General features: G+C 32.8%; 1 protein-coding gene across 1 annotated transcript; it reads left to right on the top strand.

The window, feature by feature from the left end:
- Positions 1-6,104: 6,104 nt before the first annotated feature.
- On the top strand, positions 6,105-16,191 carry LOC143246267 (uncharacterized). Its single transcript, XM_076492721.1, has 12 exons — positions 6,105-6,284; positions 8,237-9,479; positions 10,081-10,268; positions 10,399-10,451; positions 10,822-10,921; positions 11,364-11,477; positions 12,238-12,363; positions 12,725-12,899; positions 13,080-13,258; positions 13,657-13,882; positions 14,187-14,260; positions 15,105-16,191. Exons 1-12 carry the CDS (start codon positions 6,249-6,251, stop codon positions 15,234-15,236), a joined length of 2,646 nt encoding a protein of 881 aa, XP_076348836.1. The 5' UTR covers positions 6,105-6,248; the 3' UTR covers positions 15,237-16,191.
- Positions 16,192-16,219: the final 28 nt, after the last annotated feature.

The following is a 16,219-nucleotide window of genomic DNA, read 5'->3' as shown; positions in this document are numbered from 1 at the left end:
GTTGCGTACGGTCTGATCGAAAATCCTACGTAGTCCTTGTATGGTTGAGGCAGTATACGTCGCAGTGGTGGTCCTATCCCGAAGGTGTCGTAACCGGATGTTGCGATCTTGTGCGGGCGTGGTCACACGAGGTCTGCCAGATCGTGGACGGTCACGAGTTGATCCATGTTGTTGGTGACGATTCCATAGCCTTGTGGTGGTCTGGCATGTCCAGGTGGTTAAGGCACTCGACTCATAATCCGAGGGTCGCGGGTTCGAATCTCCGCCGTACCAAACATGCTCGCCCTTTCAGCCGTTGGGGGCGTTATAAAGTTACAGTCAATCACACTATTCGTTGGTAAAAGAGTATCCCAAGAGTTGGCGGTGGGTGGTGATGACTAGCTGCCGTCCATCTAGTCTTACATTGCTAAATTAAGGACAGTTAGCGAAGATAGCCCTCGTGTAGCTTTAAGCGAAATTCAAATCAAATCTTATTTGGCCAATAACCAGGGGCGTAGATCCTGGGGGGATGGGGTATAGATCCCCTCCTTTATTTTAGGTGGGGATATGGTGCATACAATCATCCCCCCTACAATTTGGTCTGTTGAATTGTTTTATTGCATCATAGGCCTACAAATTGAAATTCAAATCAAATCTTATTTGGCCAATAACCAGGGGCGTAGATCCTGGGGGGATGGGGTATACATCCCCTCCTTTATTTTAGGTGGGGATATGGTGCATACAATCATCCCCCCTACAGTTTGGTCTGTTGAATTGTTTTATTGCATCATAGGCCTACAAAGTGTGTGTTTGTTCTTGTGATTCTCGTGTTCTTACCAATCGAATAACATAATTAGGCCTAAATGTAATTTTTTTCAGTAGCCGAAATGTATATCTTTAATATAGGCGTGCTTCTAAGCCTTTCGATCTAAGCGATAGTTCGTAAGTATTAGTCAGTAGGCCTAAGTATATATGCAAGTATCGTGGCAACAAGATTACTCTGTGACTGCGTGTTTACAGCTTTCAGGTTCACGTAATCAGAGATTACCAATTTGCAAATTGAACAGTCCACATAAGTGGTTGAAAAAATCATCCCCCCATTCGTGCTTGTTACATTTTAGTTAGTTTTATTTTTTAAATATTAATTTCGTCCCTACAGATTGTTAATTTCACTCCATAAGAACAATTCCTTTCTTCTTCTTATGGCTTATGCAGTAGCGAGTAGCCTCTCATGTGGATCATGATGACCTGGTGACACGTTTAATACCTAAATGTTTAATCCACAGCGAATTCCCAATTATTTTACACTGAAATGAAACGATGAAGATTTTATGGTTGAAATAATAAGTCGTTACAGCCCTTTCTTCTTTCCGACGAAAGATATTTCCCAGACATATTTGCAAAACAACGTTAAGCCAAATGAATAACATTTATAAAACAGATACTATTAATGTGCTCCATGGAAACAGAAAGGCTCCAACAGTGAAATGTTTGGGACAGCAACTAGTTTCAAAACAACAACCGTACCTAATCAGAAGCAACACCCTCAAGTGCAAGGTGGAAGTTATGGTTACGCAAGAGAACCCTCTAACCCAGAAAATTATGCGTTAAGAACAAATCTTAATATACCTCCTGGTACCGTTAGCAACATAATGAATATGGTTTATATATGAAAATTCAGGTTTTGAAATTTTCAGTCACACCTTGAAACGAACTGATGGTTCCATTAGAATAGAAATCATAAAACCCACGTTTTCCCATACACCTTTCAAAACAACTAATGAGCTCCAATAGACTTTTATGTGCTTAATTTTAGCTTTGAAAGTTGATGTACATTGTAGTTTACGGTTTGTTGAAAAAATTATGGTGTAAAATCGGTCCCGTAGTTCTCCTGTGCAGGCTGTTGTTTCGAAGAGAATTGTGGCATCAAACAATAGTGCGCAATCGTGGCTATAAGACAGAGCACGCTCCCCAACGGTACAGCAGTATACCTCCGGACTTACAACGCTAGAAACTAGGTTTCGATACTTGTGGTGGACACAGATAGCCCATTGTGTAGCTTCGTGTTTAGCTTCAAACAAACAAAGTGACAGAGTACAATCGCCGATGGAAGATGCAATTTTAAAAGTGGCAATGGACCTTGAACAAAAAAATCGTTCTGCTAAGAAGTAGCTAACCCTAAAATTTATTTTTATTAAATAAAAAACACTATCAGTCTAAGTTCCAGTTTTCACTTCGTTCTAATGTGTTTTTTTTTCGTACGTGTTAGTTTAAAATGACAAATTATCATCTAATTTGCGATATACGATGATGTTTTTTGTTTTTTCTGTCTTATAATAGTTTTATAACTGTACAATGCTAATTTTGCATCGTTAATTTTTTTTTTGTTATACAAATGGTTTTCTTAATTACCTTTCCTCGACTTGCAGGTGTTTGTTTTCGAGATTTACGTTACAATACTAATGCTAGAGGATAGTTCTTTAGCAAACTGGCACGGTAGGCCACTAATAAAATGTAGCTGATAAAGACGTACTTACGTATAAATAATATTTGAGCTGATAAAACTTTGTTAGTGAATAAGGAGCTTCTTTGGCAATAGTTTGTGGCAAACGAAACATTGTTTGTTTTTGTTTTGTTTTTTCAATTTCGAGCAAATCTACTCAAAGGCTATCTGCGCTAGCCGTCCCTAATTTAGCAGTGTAAGATTAGAGGGAAGGAAGCTAATCATCATCACCCACCGCCAACTCTTGGGCTACTTTTTCACCAACGAATAGTGGGATTGACCGTCACATTATAATGCCCCTACAGCTGAAAGAGTGAGCACGTTTGGTGCGACCGGGATTCGAACCCGCGACCCCGAGATCACGAGTCGAACGCCTTAACCCACCTGGCCATGCCGGGCCCAAACGAAACATGGTCCATTAGTTCTGTGAAATGTTATTTTCACAGAATTTTGATTTGAAATCCACAATGAATTATAAATAATAGGGGGAAAAAGACATTTACAGTCAAACGTAATTTCGGTATCTCCATTAAACTTCGCATGCTTTCACGATTTATGTTAGTTATTTCTTTATATGTACGTTTTGCAAAACATTGTTAAAAAACAGCCAATCTAAAATAGTGAAACTCTGTTTTTCGTGTCTTATACAGTTTAATTTATTCGAAATAAATTATTATTATTTTTCTGACTATTATGCTTTTCTGTGTAAATGAAAGTTGTAATATTTATCACCAGGATACTGACTCATTTGCGAGCACAAGAAGATTGTAAAGTGCATCCAGCCGTGACTTAAAAAAGGCTCTAACGTATAATTTTATGCTTTATAGATTCCAAGTAGAGAATAAATGAGCAAAGAGAAGCTTTACATACTTTCTAATTGGTCGACAGTTGGTTGCTAGACATACGAATTAAACACTCTAATTGGTCGACAGTTGGTTGCCAAACATACCAATTAAACACGTGCTTCTGATACACTACTAAGTAACACGAAATGTTACAAAAGATATATAAAATAAATCTTCTCTCAAAATTAATGCATACAGAGATGTATTCTGTATAGAACAATATTGTAGCCTTCAATTTATTTTTTGTGTCACAAATGTCTTTTTAACAATTTAAGTGAATCTCAGAGGTCTCATTTTATTTAATTTCAAATCAGTTTCACTGAGTAAGGTATAATTGTACTATTAGAAATAAATGGAATTGAAAAATAGTTTTCTACTTTTTTTGCCTGAATGTTTTAAGGTGGTATAACACATTTTATAAAACCAAACTATTAAAAAATCGTCATTTTTATTTTTGGTTTACCAAACTTTGTAGGTTTCCAGAAATTCATAGTCAAAAAAGTTAATTATAAATTTTTGTTTAAAGAATTTTGAATTTTAAACAAGGAGTCGAGTTCTTTTAGCTGTTTTTTCAAGCAGGATTGGTAGGTTTGTCATGAAATCTGAAACAAAGGACATATTACTTATAATATTTTTATCCACTATACATGTGGCAGATGTACGAACACACAAATATCCCCACCTACTCTTTAAATTTTATTTATGCACGTTTCGCCTGTGTCCCTATCCACATGTTTCATAGTAAGCTGGCTTTCGCTCCTTCATCCTGCACCAGCTGTTAACTCTCGGGTAAAACTGCCCAAAGGCAGCCCCGTAACCTGATGGTGACGGAACAGCAGCTGTCTTAATGTTACCATGACAACTCATAGTAGCACATACAAAGAGGAAGACTTTGGTTTAGCTGTTTTGATAACGATACGAACACTCGTCTTCAAGAAAATTTAAGTATAAAAGAGTAAACACTTTTAAAAAGTCTATTTTCTGCGAACGAAAATGTTTTGTGAGAGATAAATATAAACTTAAAACATTTTGTACGTTTTAAACAAATCTCAAATTACTTGTTTATAAGTGATATAACTGTTTGGAAATTTTTTGGTTATAGATACACTAATCCGCTGAATGTTATGTATTGTGCTGTAATTTATTTTAAGGTCGAAATTAATAAATTAATGAAATAACATTAGGTGTATTGCTAAGGATTGAGGTTATACTGAAGAATACTAAAGGTTTTTTTTTTTTTTTTTTATTACGAATAAGCAACATTGAAGTAACGTTGAGGAGTTGATTGAGAATTAATCAGTATTAACTTGTGACCAAAGCAAGCTACCTTCATAGATTAGGACTAAATATTTATGTACATAGTAATGATCATAGCCAATCAAATATACTGTTCAAACCTAATTACTTATACTGATTATAATGCATTGTTTAATCAACTGGGCACCCTGGTTATTAACGATATTTTCGACAGGGGAAGTTTGATTAAGAATTAACAGTCCTGAAATATAAGATTATTTAAATACGTTTTAACATTTCTGAAGTGAAGCACTTCTGTGAAAACTGTAATGAATAAATACAATCTTGTCGCCAGAAGAACCTTGGTCTGGTTTCAGTGGCTGAACGGTGATTATTTGGATAACGGTTAATTGTTGTGGATGCTATAAGTCACAACTTTCAGTGTACTTCACTGAAAAGGCATGATTTTCGAATAACTGGTTACGTTAAGTCACAGGTATAAATGTTTATTAAGAAATTAATTAGCTGTTCTCCCACAGAAAAAGACGCCATGCTCGCGATAACGGAAGTTTCTTGTACTCCAATTATTTCTAAAATACAAATACTGCAGAATTTACCGATCTCATCTTCTAAGCGAACCTAAATATATCAAGAATACTGTGACACAGTCGAAGCCTTATCAGAGTAAAACTTTTCTATCAACAATAATGGTACTAGCCGACGAGTATCCCGCTGGTATAGCGGTATGTAAATGGATTTACAACCTTCAAATCAGGGATTCGATTCCCCTCGGTAGACTCAGCAGATAGCCCGATGTGGCTTTGCTCTATGAAAACACACACACACTAGTCGACGATTAATATATATTCGTATTTTTGTACACATACAAATGTTTGTAGTTAAAATTCGTGGACAATTGGGGATTCTACTGTTATATTACAAAAGTTCGAATTACTGCTTCGAATATAATGAATGGTCATCGGGTGTAACGTTTATTTTAAAAAGCTCTCGTCGCAGCTGCTAAATAAAATTAATATCAGGAACTGTTTTAATTATTTAATGACTGCAACAGTGTCTTCCTCTTTTAAATTATTTTCAGTTGCAGCAAAATATGTGGATCATCTAGTGTTCAAAGAATAAGTTAAAGAGTTTTCATTCACATATGTTGTTTAGAATATACGCAGTAGTAAGATACTTATTAAGAACAGAATATTCGTTTTCCTCATTAAAATTATCTCGGCTTTTTCCGAAAGTTCAGCTTCCGTAAAATAACTGCTATCTTCTTGGTCTAACATCTGTCCAGCGCTATGAAGAGAGATGGAAAATTATATACCAGGTGGGCTAGAATTATAACAATGTAATAACATGCTTTCCGCTAACTCTGCATCTCCTTCGACATGCGGCACGTGGCTGCTGTCGCTCGGCGCCTTTCAAACTTAAACGATCGCGTGCTTCTTTTGTCAGAAGTACAAAAGCCACGTGCCCTGCACGTAGCAGATGTTAGTGCAGCTTGATGGACTGTCTTAGCAGCTGAATGTGATTGTAAGTGCTTGCGCGCGACTAACGGCTGGTCTGCGGTATACATAAGGGCAACATCTTTGGGTTTGCCTCCAATTTTATCTGAGCTAGCTGTTAATGCACATGAGCGGAGCTTGCAGCATTAACGAACAGACCAAACGTTGAAGATGGGCCAGAGTGGTAGTTGTATTGATGAAGATATCGTGAGTACTCTTGTGTTATAAGACCATCTTTGTATTAAGATTTTAGGAACACTTAATTAGTTTGATTGAGTCAATTGTTCAGACAAATTTAAATTTTCACTTAGGTGTTGGATCTTTAAAATCAAAATTTATGTAATTATTTTTATACCTACACAGTTTTTCGTTTTCTATTTATATGATGTAATTGAAGCTTTAATACACTAATGTTTTAAATTAACAGTTACCTGCTTAATACGAAAGTTTTGCATTGCTAATTAAAAAGGTTTTTCTTAGATTTGTAATTTTTATTTCAAGTGGCTTTCTCGTCATCACGAATTATTGAATCTGTAAAAAAAACAACTATTAACTATCATATCAAAGTTACAAATATATATATATCTACTTATGAATTATCAGACTTACTTTGTGATTTTATACAATCACGAGAAGATGTATGCAAAATTATTTCTACAAAAACTGTGGCTGTATATTTTTACACTTTTCTGTCTGTTAGTAGAAACTTAATACAGATACCTTTTAAAGGTTTTAAACTTATTTAACAGACGTTGTATTAAATAAATTTATTTATTTGTTTTCTATAAATTTAATAGAAAAACACGGTGATAATCTGTCATGTTTGTTTTTTGTAGATTTTACCAATTTAAAGTAAAATCAAAATACGTTTCCTAAACCTGTTTGCCTTCCAGAGCATAATAATTTAAGGTTATCATTATAATTTATCGTATCATTTTATAGATACCGTTCCAAAAGGCTTAAAGTTTCATTACATTCATTCATATTCAAATCAAGATTTGTTGAATATGAATGAGTGTAATGAAAATTTTAGCCTTTTAGGCAGTGTTAGCATAAATTAATCGATACGACCCTGATCGTGGCCAAATAATCAGTCGAAAGTTTTTCTTAAAAAAAACCAACACAAACAAACAAAAAAACTCGGAGCCATTCTATGAGCCGCTCATTTGCAGCTGAAAGAAGCGGAAGTCAGTTCTTCAACCGTTTTTCAGGTAACTTTCTTGTAGGAAAGAAGCAGGGATTTTCAAACAATATGTGAACTGAAGCGCTGTGAGAGTTATGAACAGAATAACCGTCACGCGGATTAAATTTAGCAGATACGCTTCTATTTCTATTAAAAAAAAACTACTTATACGTTAGACTACAGTTTCTGCAACATAGTGTTATTGAATTAAAGTTAAGCTATTAATTAAACAAACAAACAAATAACAACAGATCTATAGCATTTTAAAAACGCATCTCACAGAAAAGTTTCTTTAAATTATGAACCTAAAGCAGTCTTAAATTTCTAGGTGCATCGCATACGAGTCCTAATGACTTATTCAGCTATTAAGACTAATATGCATACAGTAACTTTCACATCTCATTAATTACAATTATATTGTTGTTGCAAAGTTCTTTTGTTGGTGGATTATTTTCAATAATCCGGTGAATTTAATGTTCAGTTTATTTCCCTTTTAAACGTTACGTGCTGGTTTATCATAACCTAGAACACTGCTGTGAGTAAATGTTTTCAGCCACGCTAGCTGTACTACACAACGTAAATAAAAATAAACTTATACAATTTAGCCCTATTGAAAACATTGAAAACTGCTCTTTTTTATCTCAATTAATTTTACTACTAGTAACTTTTTGCTTCACGGAAACTTGTATTTGCAACCTACGTTCGAAACTGATTGAACAAATCCTTAGGTAAAATTAGGGCTTATTAATAAGTCGCACTCTAGCTAACAAGTAACTTACAACATTAAAAGTACATAGTTCTCATGAATTTATACATATTTACGTTAGTCAAGCGGCATAGCAATCATAAGAAAGAAACTAAGTTTTAAACATAGCTTCACTCGGTAATAGAATTTATGGGTTGAGGATTTTCAGCTGCTTAGTAATAGTTCAAGTGTAAATGAAAAAATATATTGGACATACTCTTTCTCTTGTAGGAGATGTGGCTTGACAGACAACTAAGAAGTGCTTGTTTATTGACTCTACCTTTAAACAACGGGACAACCGAAAAACCAGAATTCAGGCAAAAACAAAATTTTGGACCACTACGTCGAAAACTAACACGTCAATTTGGCTTGGAAAAGAATGGCGCTCTTTACGACTGTCTAAGAAAGATAGCCAAAAGATTGGACCATACGCCATCCCGCTACCACGTGACACCTTCTGCTCAATCAGAAGGCACTCCTTTTTATGAAGCTGTGAGCCATGAAGACCACAAAAGTGACGGTCTCTTACGATCCTTTGATAAAGCTCGCGGTTCGCTTCATAAAAGTATAAACTATGCTGCAGTGAACGTATCTCCGTGTGGTTTAAAAAAATGCTCTGACATGTTCGTTAAAACACCCGTCCGAAGTGATATTCCGTTACGACAAATGCCAAGTAAAAAGTATTACGATACAATGAAGATACACGCTTCGCCTTCAAAGCACGAACAAATCACTCGCCAATACGAGACTCATGCTTTTACTAAATATGCCACCATGAATAGTCAACAATCAAAAATTCCTTCTCCAAATCTCATTCAGCAACAGAATCTCTGCAGTAAAGCAAATACTAAGGAAAACAGTAGAATTATTGATGAACAGCCGAACAGATCATCAACTAATACAGTTGACTCTCGGCATGGGAATGTCAAGTTACCGAAACGTCGCACTATAATTTGTACCGATTGTGGAGAGTGTCTACCAGAATCAGTATTGTCTAAATACATTATTCCTCATCGATCAACACTTCCACAGAAACAAAGTCATCAGGGCACCATTGTATTAAAGGACAATGATAATTTACACCGTGTTGAAAAACACAGCATACAATCAAGAAATGCCTTACCAAACAGGACAACAGTAGCTCCTCCAGATGGGAGAGTTTATAACCATTCGACTCCAGGCTCTTATGTTTCTACTTCAGGTTCCTTAATAAATTTAGAAATGTCTGTGGGAAGTGAGGAGTCTTCACATATCACGGAGAATAATGATATTACAGAGCTTCAACTTAAAAACAACAGAATTATTCCATCTAGTAACAACATTCAAAACGATTTAAGTAACGACAGTTTGAATGATTCCATCGTTATTCAGCAATGGTTGCAGGATGTCCAAACACAAGCAAAAGATGGTTGCCAAAATACTCAATTCCTTGATCCTGGGCTAGTGGAGACGCTAGTTGTTTGTAAATCTCTAGGTAAACCTTATATTTTATTTCTCACAATACTTGTTTGTAACTGTTGCAGTTATCTTAGATATATTATAACAATGTTAGAATCGTCTTAAGACGACTGAGATCAAGTGTCTTAAAGATCTTTTTTTAAATGCTTTTCTTGAAGAAACTCGCATGCCATTAGAGATATATGGTAATAGAAAATATCACAATTTTTATTGTGAAGATATTATAAAGCAAATACTCCAAAACTCTGCCGTATAAACTAGTATACTGAGTACTTTGATGATAACAGCGGTAAAGGTAGTGCAAATATTTATCACATTGATTAATATAATAAATAAAACAAGTTCAAGAAGTAAAAAGATGCCTACGTAACGAATTTCTTTCTTCAAGCAGCTCTTGTTAACATAGTTTTATGACTTAGCTTCGTACGATTATTATTAAGTTGTTTTTGTTTTTTCTACAAAGTTTGATAATGTGTACGTACAATTGCTAACGAATTATTGTTCTTCGTTATCGTGTTCTATATATTGACAGTATTCACGAGTGCGAATTTTTATTGTTATTTATGAAAATTCTTAATAAGAGAAAATTAATAAATATTATTATGCTTTTATTTTAGACACCATAGTTACTCTGCAAGACCAGATTGACATCATTATGTCAGACTTCACATATGTTTTGAAGACAGTCGAAAACAATCAGTGGGAAAAATTCAGGTTCAGCGTCGTCCAGTTGTGTACCGACATCCGGGAGTTCTGTCAGACGGATGAGACTTCTATTTTAAATAAAGAACCTGAAATCATTAAGGTGAGTGTGTGTGTGTCAATCAGTCTATTTGCATTTGCCTCTCTTCTTCCATGCTATTATCAGTACGAATATTTTAAAGAAAAGTATCAGCTTTATCCTGGATTAAGACCTACTGTTTTCACGTTTTCAGGTTCATCATCAACTTCTGGAAGCTTGTAGTCAAGTAGAAGCATGTAGCAAAATGTAAGAAATTTATATTACGTTATAGCTCGATCTACATTATTTAAGAAAAAATTGTCTTTCTTTGTAATTTACAAATATTTCATTATTGTCAGGTATTACAGAATTTTTAGGTTTTTGAACATCAGCTTTATTTCTTAGTTTATTTTAAAAAGCTCTTTGAAGCAAGTTAATTTGTTTCATACATGTAACAAGTTATCTTATCTTAAATATTAAAAAATAACCGTAACAATAAAAAAATTAATTCATTTCATTTTGAAATTTTAGTATGCTTTTTTCACTATTTTCCAGTTTTAACGTTAGATAGAAAACTGAGATATAGCTTATTACTATTCTGTATGTTCCACTTTTGAATTTTGATCCTTATTTACAGCGACTTTGAAAGAGAACGGGAACAAACTATTAGGAGTCTAAAGAAAACCATAGAATTAATCCAACGATTAACAGAGAATATATTCTTGCAAGAAATAAAGGTAAGATTTACAAGCCTACTAGTCTGCTGGTATCACTTACATTAACTTAAAGCTATTATGTCAATGTTTTTTCTTGTTTTTGTAAAATCTGTTTTAAACGAGTTTGTATTTAGATCTAACTTTCTTTTGAAATCTCAGATTTCTAATGATTGAGGGTAATTTCTATATTTATTGTAACAAATAAAAACCAAAACGGACAGACTCGGGTACTTGATCGATTATTCCTCAAAATCATACTTTTATACATAATTTTCAAGATGGCGTTCTAGAAATAGTATAATTTTGGCTAGGCCAGTTTTCTTGAAGTAGTATCTTATCCTAACGGGAACAATTTTTTTTTCGGTTTTGTTTAGAAAAAACATTAACTAAATGCATTAAAGTAAAATATCAAAAATGTATTACACTTGTTAACAAAAAGTGAATAAAAATATTATTGTTCCAGGTTTTAGTAGATGATATAGAGAAAATCAAAACCAGTATTTGTTTGAAGAGGTCGATAGCTGCCCTTACCAGTTTGGGTCTATTTGGAGAACGCATGTGTGAGGTTATAGTGAAAGTGAGTATTTTTGTTGAGATATTTCTTAAAAATAAGGATTACCCTTTTTACTCGTTGTTGTAATATCACAAAGGATTTAAGTCTAAAGAAAATTGTATATTTGAGAAGTAAAATCGGTCGTCAAACTGAATGAGAAATATTTAGCTTGATCTTCAATTTTGTGATACTAGTCAATATCGCTGTGGTTAAAAGTGTTTAAGAATATAGTGACATAGCTCGTCACATTTTTTTTCTTTTCAAAAAATAACATATAAAGAGGGTCTAGGTCTCAATAGTACAAAAGCAGATTTATGGACTTCCATGCTAGAATCCGGGGATTGATTCTCCGTATTGGATAGAGCGAATAGAGCCTATTGTGTATTTTTGTGCTAAAAAACAAAAAGTGCCCAGTTCAAATATGTTAACGCAATCAAACTTTTATTTAATATTAACTTCTTATCTAAAAGCAAGCTACCTATATTAATAGAAACTTAAAATAAACCTAGTTATAAACGTAGATAATTTATTATTCTGTTCTTGCATATAATATTTAGTCTACTGTTTCGTCAGCTGGGTATCCTAGTTATTATCCATATCTTCGACAATGAGGTTGACAACTTTTGACCCAAAGTTTAGAAACATGTTGAAAGCTTTATTGTACATGTTAATAAATTAGCATTTAATAAATTGTAACCTCTCATCTCCAAAACTTCATTTCTTTAGTTAGAAGGATTTTCTATTTTTTTATTTTCTTTAACATGTTATTCGTATTAATTTCTAGGCTGGTGGTGTTAAAGCTTTAATCGCAATTTGTATGGAACGCAAGTGGCGACATCTTCATTCAGCAGTTTTTCGCTCGTTGACAGTAATTTGTAGTGTTCCTTCTGCAGTTCGAGAAATAGAAGAGGTATGATTTCCGATAGTATCAGTATATGTTTTAAGAATAAGATGTTGTGTAACACTATGAATTCTAAAGTTGATAAAAAGGCGATCACTTAAGTATAAAGGTATTTATAAGTGATGTAGCTTTTTGAAACAATTTTATTGATCATAACTGTTAATTTTATATCTGGCACTCAATGTCTCATGTCAGGATTTTATATTTAACACACAGTTACTTGTATAAATATACAAAAGTAAAACGATCTGTTGCTTGGGTGTTATACAACATGTAACTCATAATTCATTTTTCAATACTAACTTGTTAATTAAAATAGTTATGGCTTATCATGTTACCTAAAGTACAGAAAATGTTATTTTTTTTTTAGGCGAAGGTAATAGAATTCATTATCAATACCCTTTGTAACGACACTTCAAGTAATCACCTCCGAAGTGAAGCAGCTGGGCTAATAGCTCAAATCACTGCACCGTGGATGGACAGTAGTGTTTCCAACTTGCCCAGCATTACAGAAAATATGAAGGAACTTGTAAAATACTTAACAGGTAACATACAAGTCTTTATTTACATACATCTTGAAGTAAAATATTTTTCCAAGTTCCAAGATTTTGTTATCATCTTTTTTTTTTTCTTCAGAAAACAACCAACAAAAATCACTGTAAACTATATATGTATTTTAAAACTGCTACTGGGGAACTTCTGATGAGTTTATCTTATTTTCACAGATTTAGCTTCAACTGCAAGTACCCAAGAAGTTTTTCTGTTGGCAACAGCAGCGCTTGCTCACCTGTCTTCCTATAATACATCAGCATGCGATTGGTTGAGGAAGTTCCAAACTCTAAGAGTCCTTGTTTCAGCTTGTTACCATGGTGACATATGTGATTTGGTCTTCATTAGAGAGCAGGTACAATATCATATACTAAAACAGTAACGGTAAAGTGCATGCTATCTTTAAACAATTAGCACAATATTTAAATCATTCATGAGTGAAACAAGGTGGCAACAAAGTTAGATAAAAAAATTACTGATTAAATCATAAAAGCAGAACTGAAATATATGATTTTTTTATTATCTGGACAGTGAAAACATTTTTTCCCTCTTACCAAAATGTCTAAGTCTCTCTATCATGTGTTGTAACTTCTGATAAACATGTTGATTTAAAAATTTCTACCAAATTTTATGATGTTTTGTGAACAGCTCATAAGAGATATAAATAAGGTAAGTTATCCATGCTTTGCTATTGTATTATTTGTTTAAGAATTAATTCCGCATGAAAACTAAGCAATATGATAATTTCATTAGGTAATGACGGTGATATCAAACATGGCCGCTTCTCAGGATTGTGGTAAGGAAGTGATTGACAGTGGAGCAGTGGAGTTACTAATACACTTCCTTCAAGCCCAACCACCCAAGTCCCAGAGCCAAGCTGAGTTAGCAGCTTGTGAAAGAATGCAAGAGAAATCTGCCATAGTTCTTGCTCATCTATACACGAACAAGGATACGACTGCTAAGATTGTACAGATAAAAGGTGGGTTTCTATAGTGTTACATGCAATTCAAATTTTAATTCTCCATTTATGTCCAGGTAGTTGTAAAGTAGCAGTAATCCTGCTATAAGTTAATTTAAAAGTAAAATATATAGTTATTCTTGCATGAATTCAATGTTACAATCTACAATTCATACTTTGTTTTTAAAAAGTACAAAGTTGAGTAAACTTCTTGCAGTAATATTTTGTGTGTTGTGACAAATTAATAATGGTTGTCAATTATAGTGCAGTAGCTTGGTTTTATAGAATCTTCATTTAATTTTGGTCATCTATTCTCTTTGAACAGGGGTACAACAACTGTTATGCCTGTGTAAAGATGAAGAAAAGAATTACTGTAATTCTCTTTTAGTTACTTGTGAGGTAAGTTTAATTTCTGCTCTTATTTTGTACTGTTGGACAGTTATAATTAAAATAACATTGTAGCAAAAAAAATTATATATAATTTTATGAATCCCAAAAAAATTTCTAAACATTGGTAATGTTCTTCATTATTATATATTGCATATTAATAAAGCATTTGAAGTTAGTTTTATTAAAAGTTATATTTAAAACTTTGTGTTGTACACATTATTAACTGCAGTTTTTTAAAATTATAGTTTAATTTTTCTATATAGTTAGTTTTAAACTATTTCTAGTTTGTTTTTTTTAGTCAGCAGTTATGACATTTTTGAAATAAAGAAGTTTTAGACAGTATTAACCAATAGTTCTATAATGAGTAAAAGAATTCTTAAATATGAAATCACATGAATGTTTAGTGATCATCTGAAAAGTAATACACATCCTCTAGTAATGTAATTCCCAAAAATCAAGTTTATCTGTTTGATCTAAAAGGGGTTTAATGAGTTAATCCTTGAGTTAGGAACCACAAATGTTTGATAGTTTATTACAATAATTCTGGCTGTACTCTATGGATGTAAAAATCGCTTTCTTTTTGTGTGTACCAAATACAAATTATGTTAAAAACCTGAAAGGTAGTCAGTAAAATAAACTTTAGTTACATAAATAAAAATAAAAATGAAATGTTGGATAACAGGTGAAGTGAAAATTATTTTATAATAACTTTTTTTTTTTTCTGTCAGGAAACATAAATCAAAGATTAATATTTAGACCCAGTAAAACTATGAAAGAAAAATGTGCATTTATTATAGTAGAAAGAGACTGTAAAAGAAACAATGAAAGCAGTGATATTATTTAATTATTATAGGAAACAGCAAGAAAATATGGAACAGCCTGTGACACACAAGATTCTGACAAGTTAGAAACAACTGAACTTCTTAAAGACGGACACTGCAATTCATATCAGCAGTTCTCTTCAGAACAAATGTTTTTTATCTAAGTCAAGAAAACTTCCCAAATGACTACAGTTATATGTATATACTTTAAACAGAATATTCTAAGTCACTTATATTTCAAAGAAGATTTTGTAAATATCATTTAGTCATTTTATGTAAAGATAAGTGAAGTTTTAAAATTACAACTAAGATTTGAATGATGCCAGAAAGTTGTGATGGTAGACCACTGTTAAAGATTTTTGATATTTTTCTTCCCTCGTTTAACTGTTTGAAAACAACTGTATTACTATAAATATACTGAACTCTTGAGTATTTATAATACTTTCAAACATAGATTTTTGTAGCTTAGAAACAATTTTGGATTGTTTTGAGTTTGTACAAAAACAGGAGTGATTATTAAAACTTAATGTATTATTTTTGTACACATTTTAGCTATATTTTGTGTAAAGCACCATGCTTTTACACTTTAAAATAAAATGTATTACAAGTCATAAGATTATAAAAGGTTTCTTGATGTAAGAAAATAATCTGTGAAATCTAGTCAACTACTGCTAGTGGTTTAGTTGTGAAAAACTTGAAATGTAAGTAAAAGTATTAATGTATATATATAAATGTCTCATCTACAAGTCTTTCTTTTGAGACCAAGTCTGTGTGAAGTCATTTTATACTGCAAAGTACATGCACTAATTTGGTTTTGTTTTTGCATAAGCTCAGAAGTTTACCACTGAGGTCCAAGGGGCCCAACTAGTAAACATTTGTACTTTATTCATAATTAACCTGAAGAAGCAATTTCTAATATGCAAAACTGGTTAAAATATTGTCTTGTATATATAGTTATGTAATAACAAAATATACTGTTTATTTAACATGTACTATATTTCAATGAATTATTGACAATGTTTATATAAAGTAATGCATTAATATATTCCATGTGTAAATGTACAGGTTTCCTTCACTTTTTTCTTATAAATAGCTAAAACTGTAATAAACATTTTGTGTAGAAATGTTTTGTATTTTCTAAAGAACA

The sequence above is a fragment of the Tachypleus tridentatus genome, chromosome 1, assembly GCF_004210375.1.
Source record: "Tachypleus tridentatus isolate NWPU-2018 chromosome 1, ASM421037v1, whole genome shotgun sequence".
NCBI lineage: Eukaryota > Metazoa > Arthropoda > Merostomata > Xiphosura > Limulidae > Tachypleus > Tachypleus tridentatus.
Note: the sequence above shows the minus strand (reverse complement) of the source record. Positions and strands in the feature narration are given on the sequence as shown.

Coding starts and splice junctions, on each gene's coding strand:
- LOC143246267 (XM_076492721.1), top strand. CDS start 6,249: ATGGGCCAGAGTGGTAGTTGTATTGATGAAGATATC. Junction 6,285..8,236: donor GTTGTATTGATGAAGATATC/GTGAGTACTCTT, acceptor TTTCTCTTGTAG/GAGATGTGGCTTGACAGACA. Junction 13,883..14,186: donor TAAGATTGTACAGATAAAAG/GTGGGTTTCTAT, acceptor CTCTTTGAACAG/GGGTACAACAACTGTTATGC.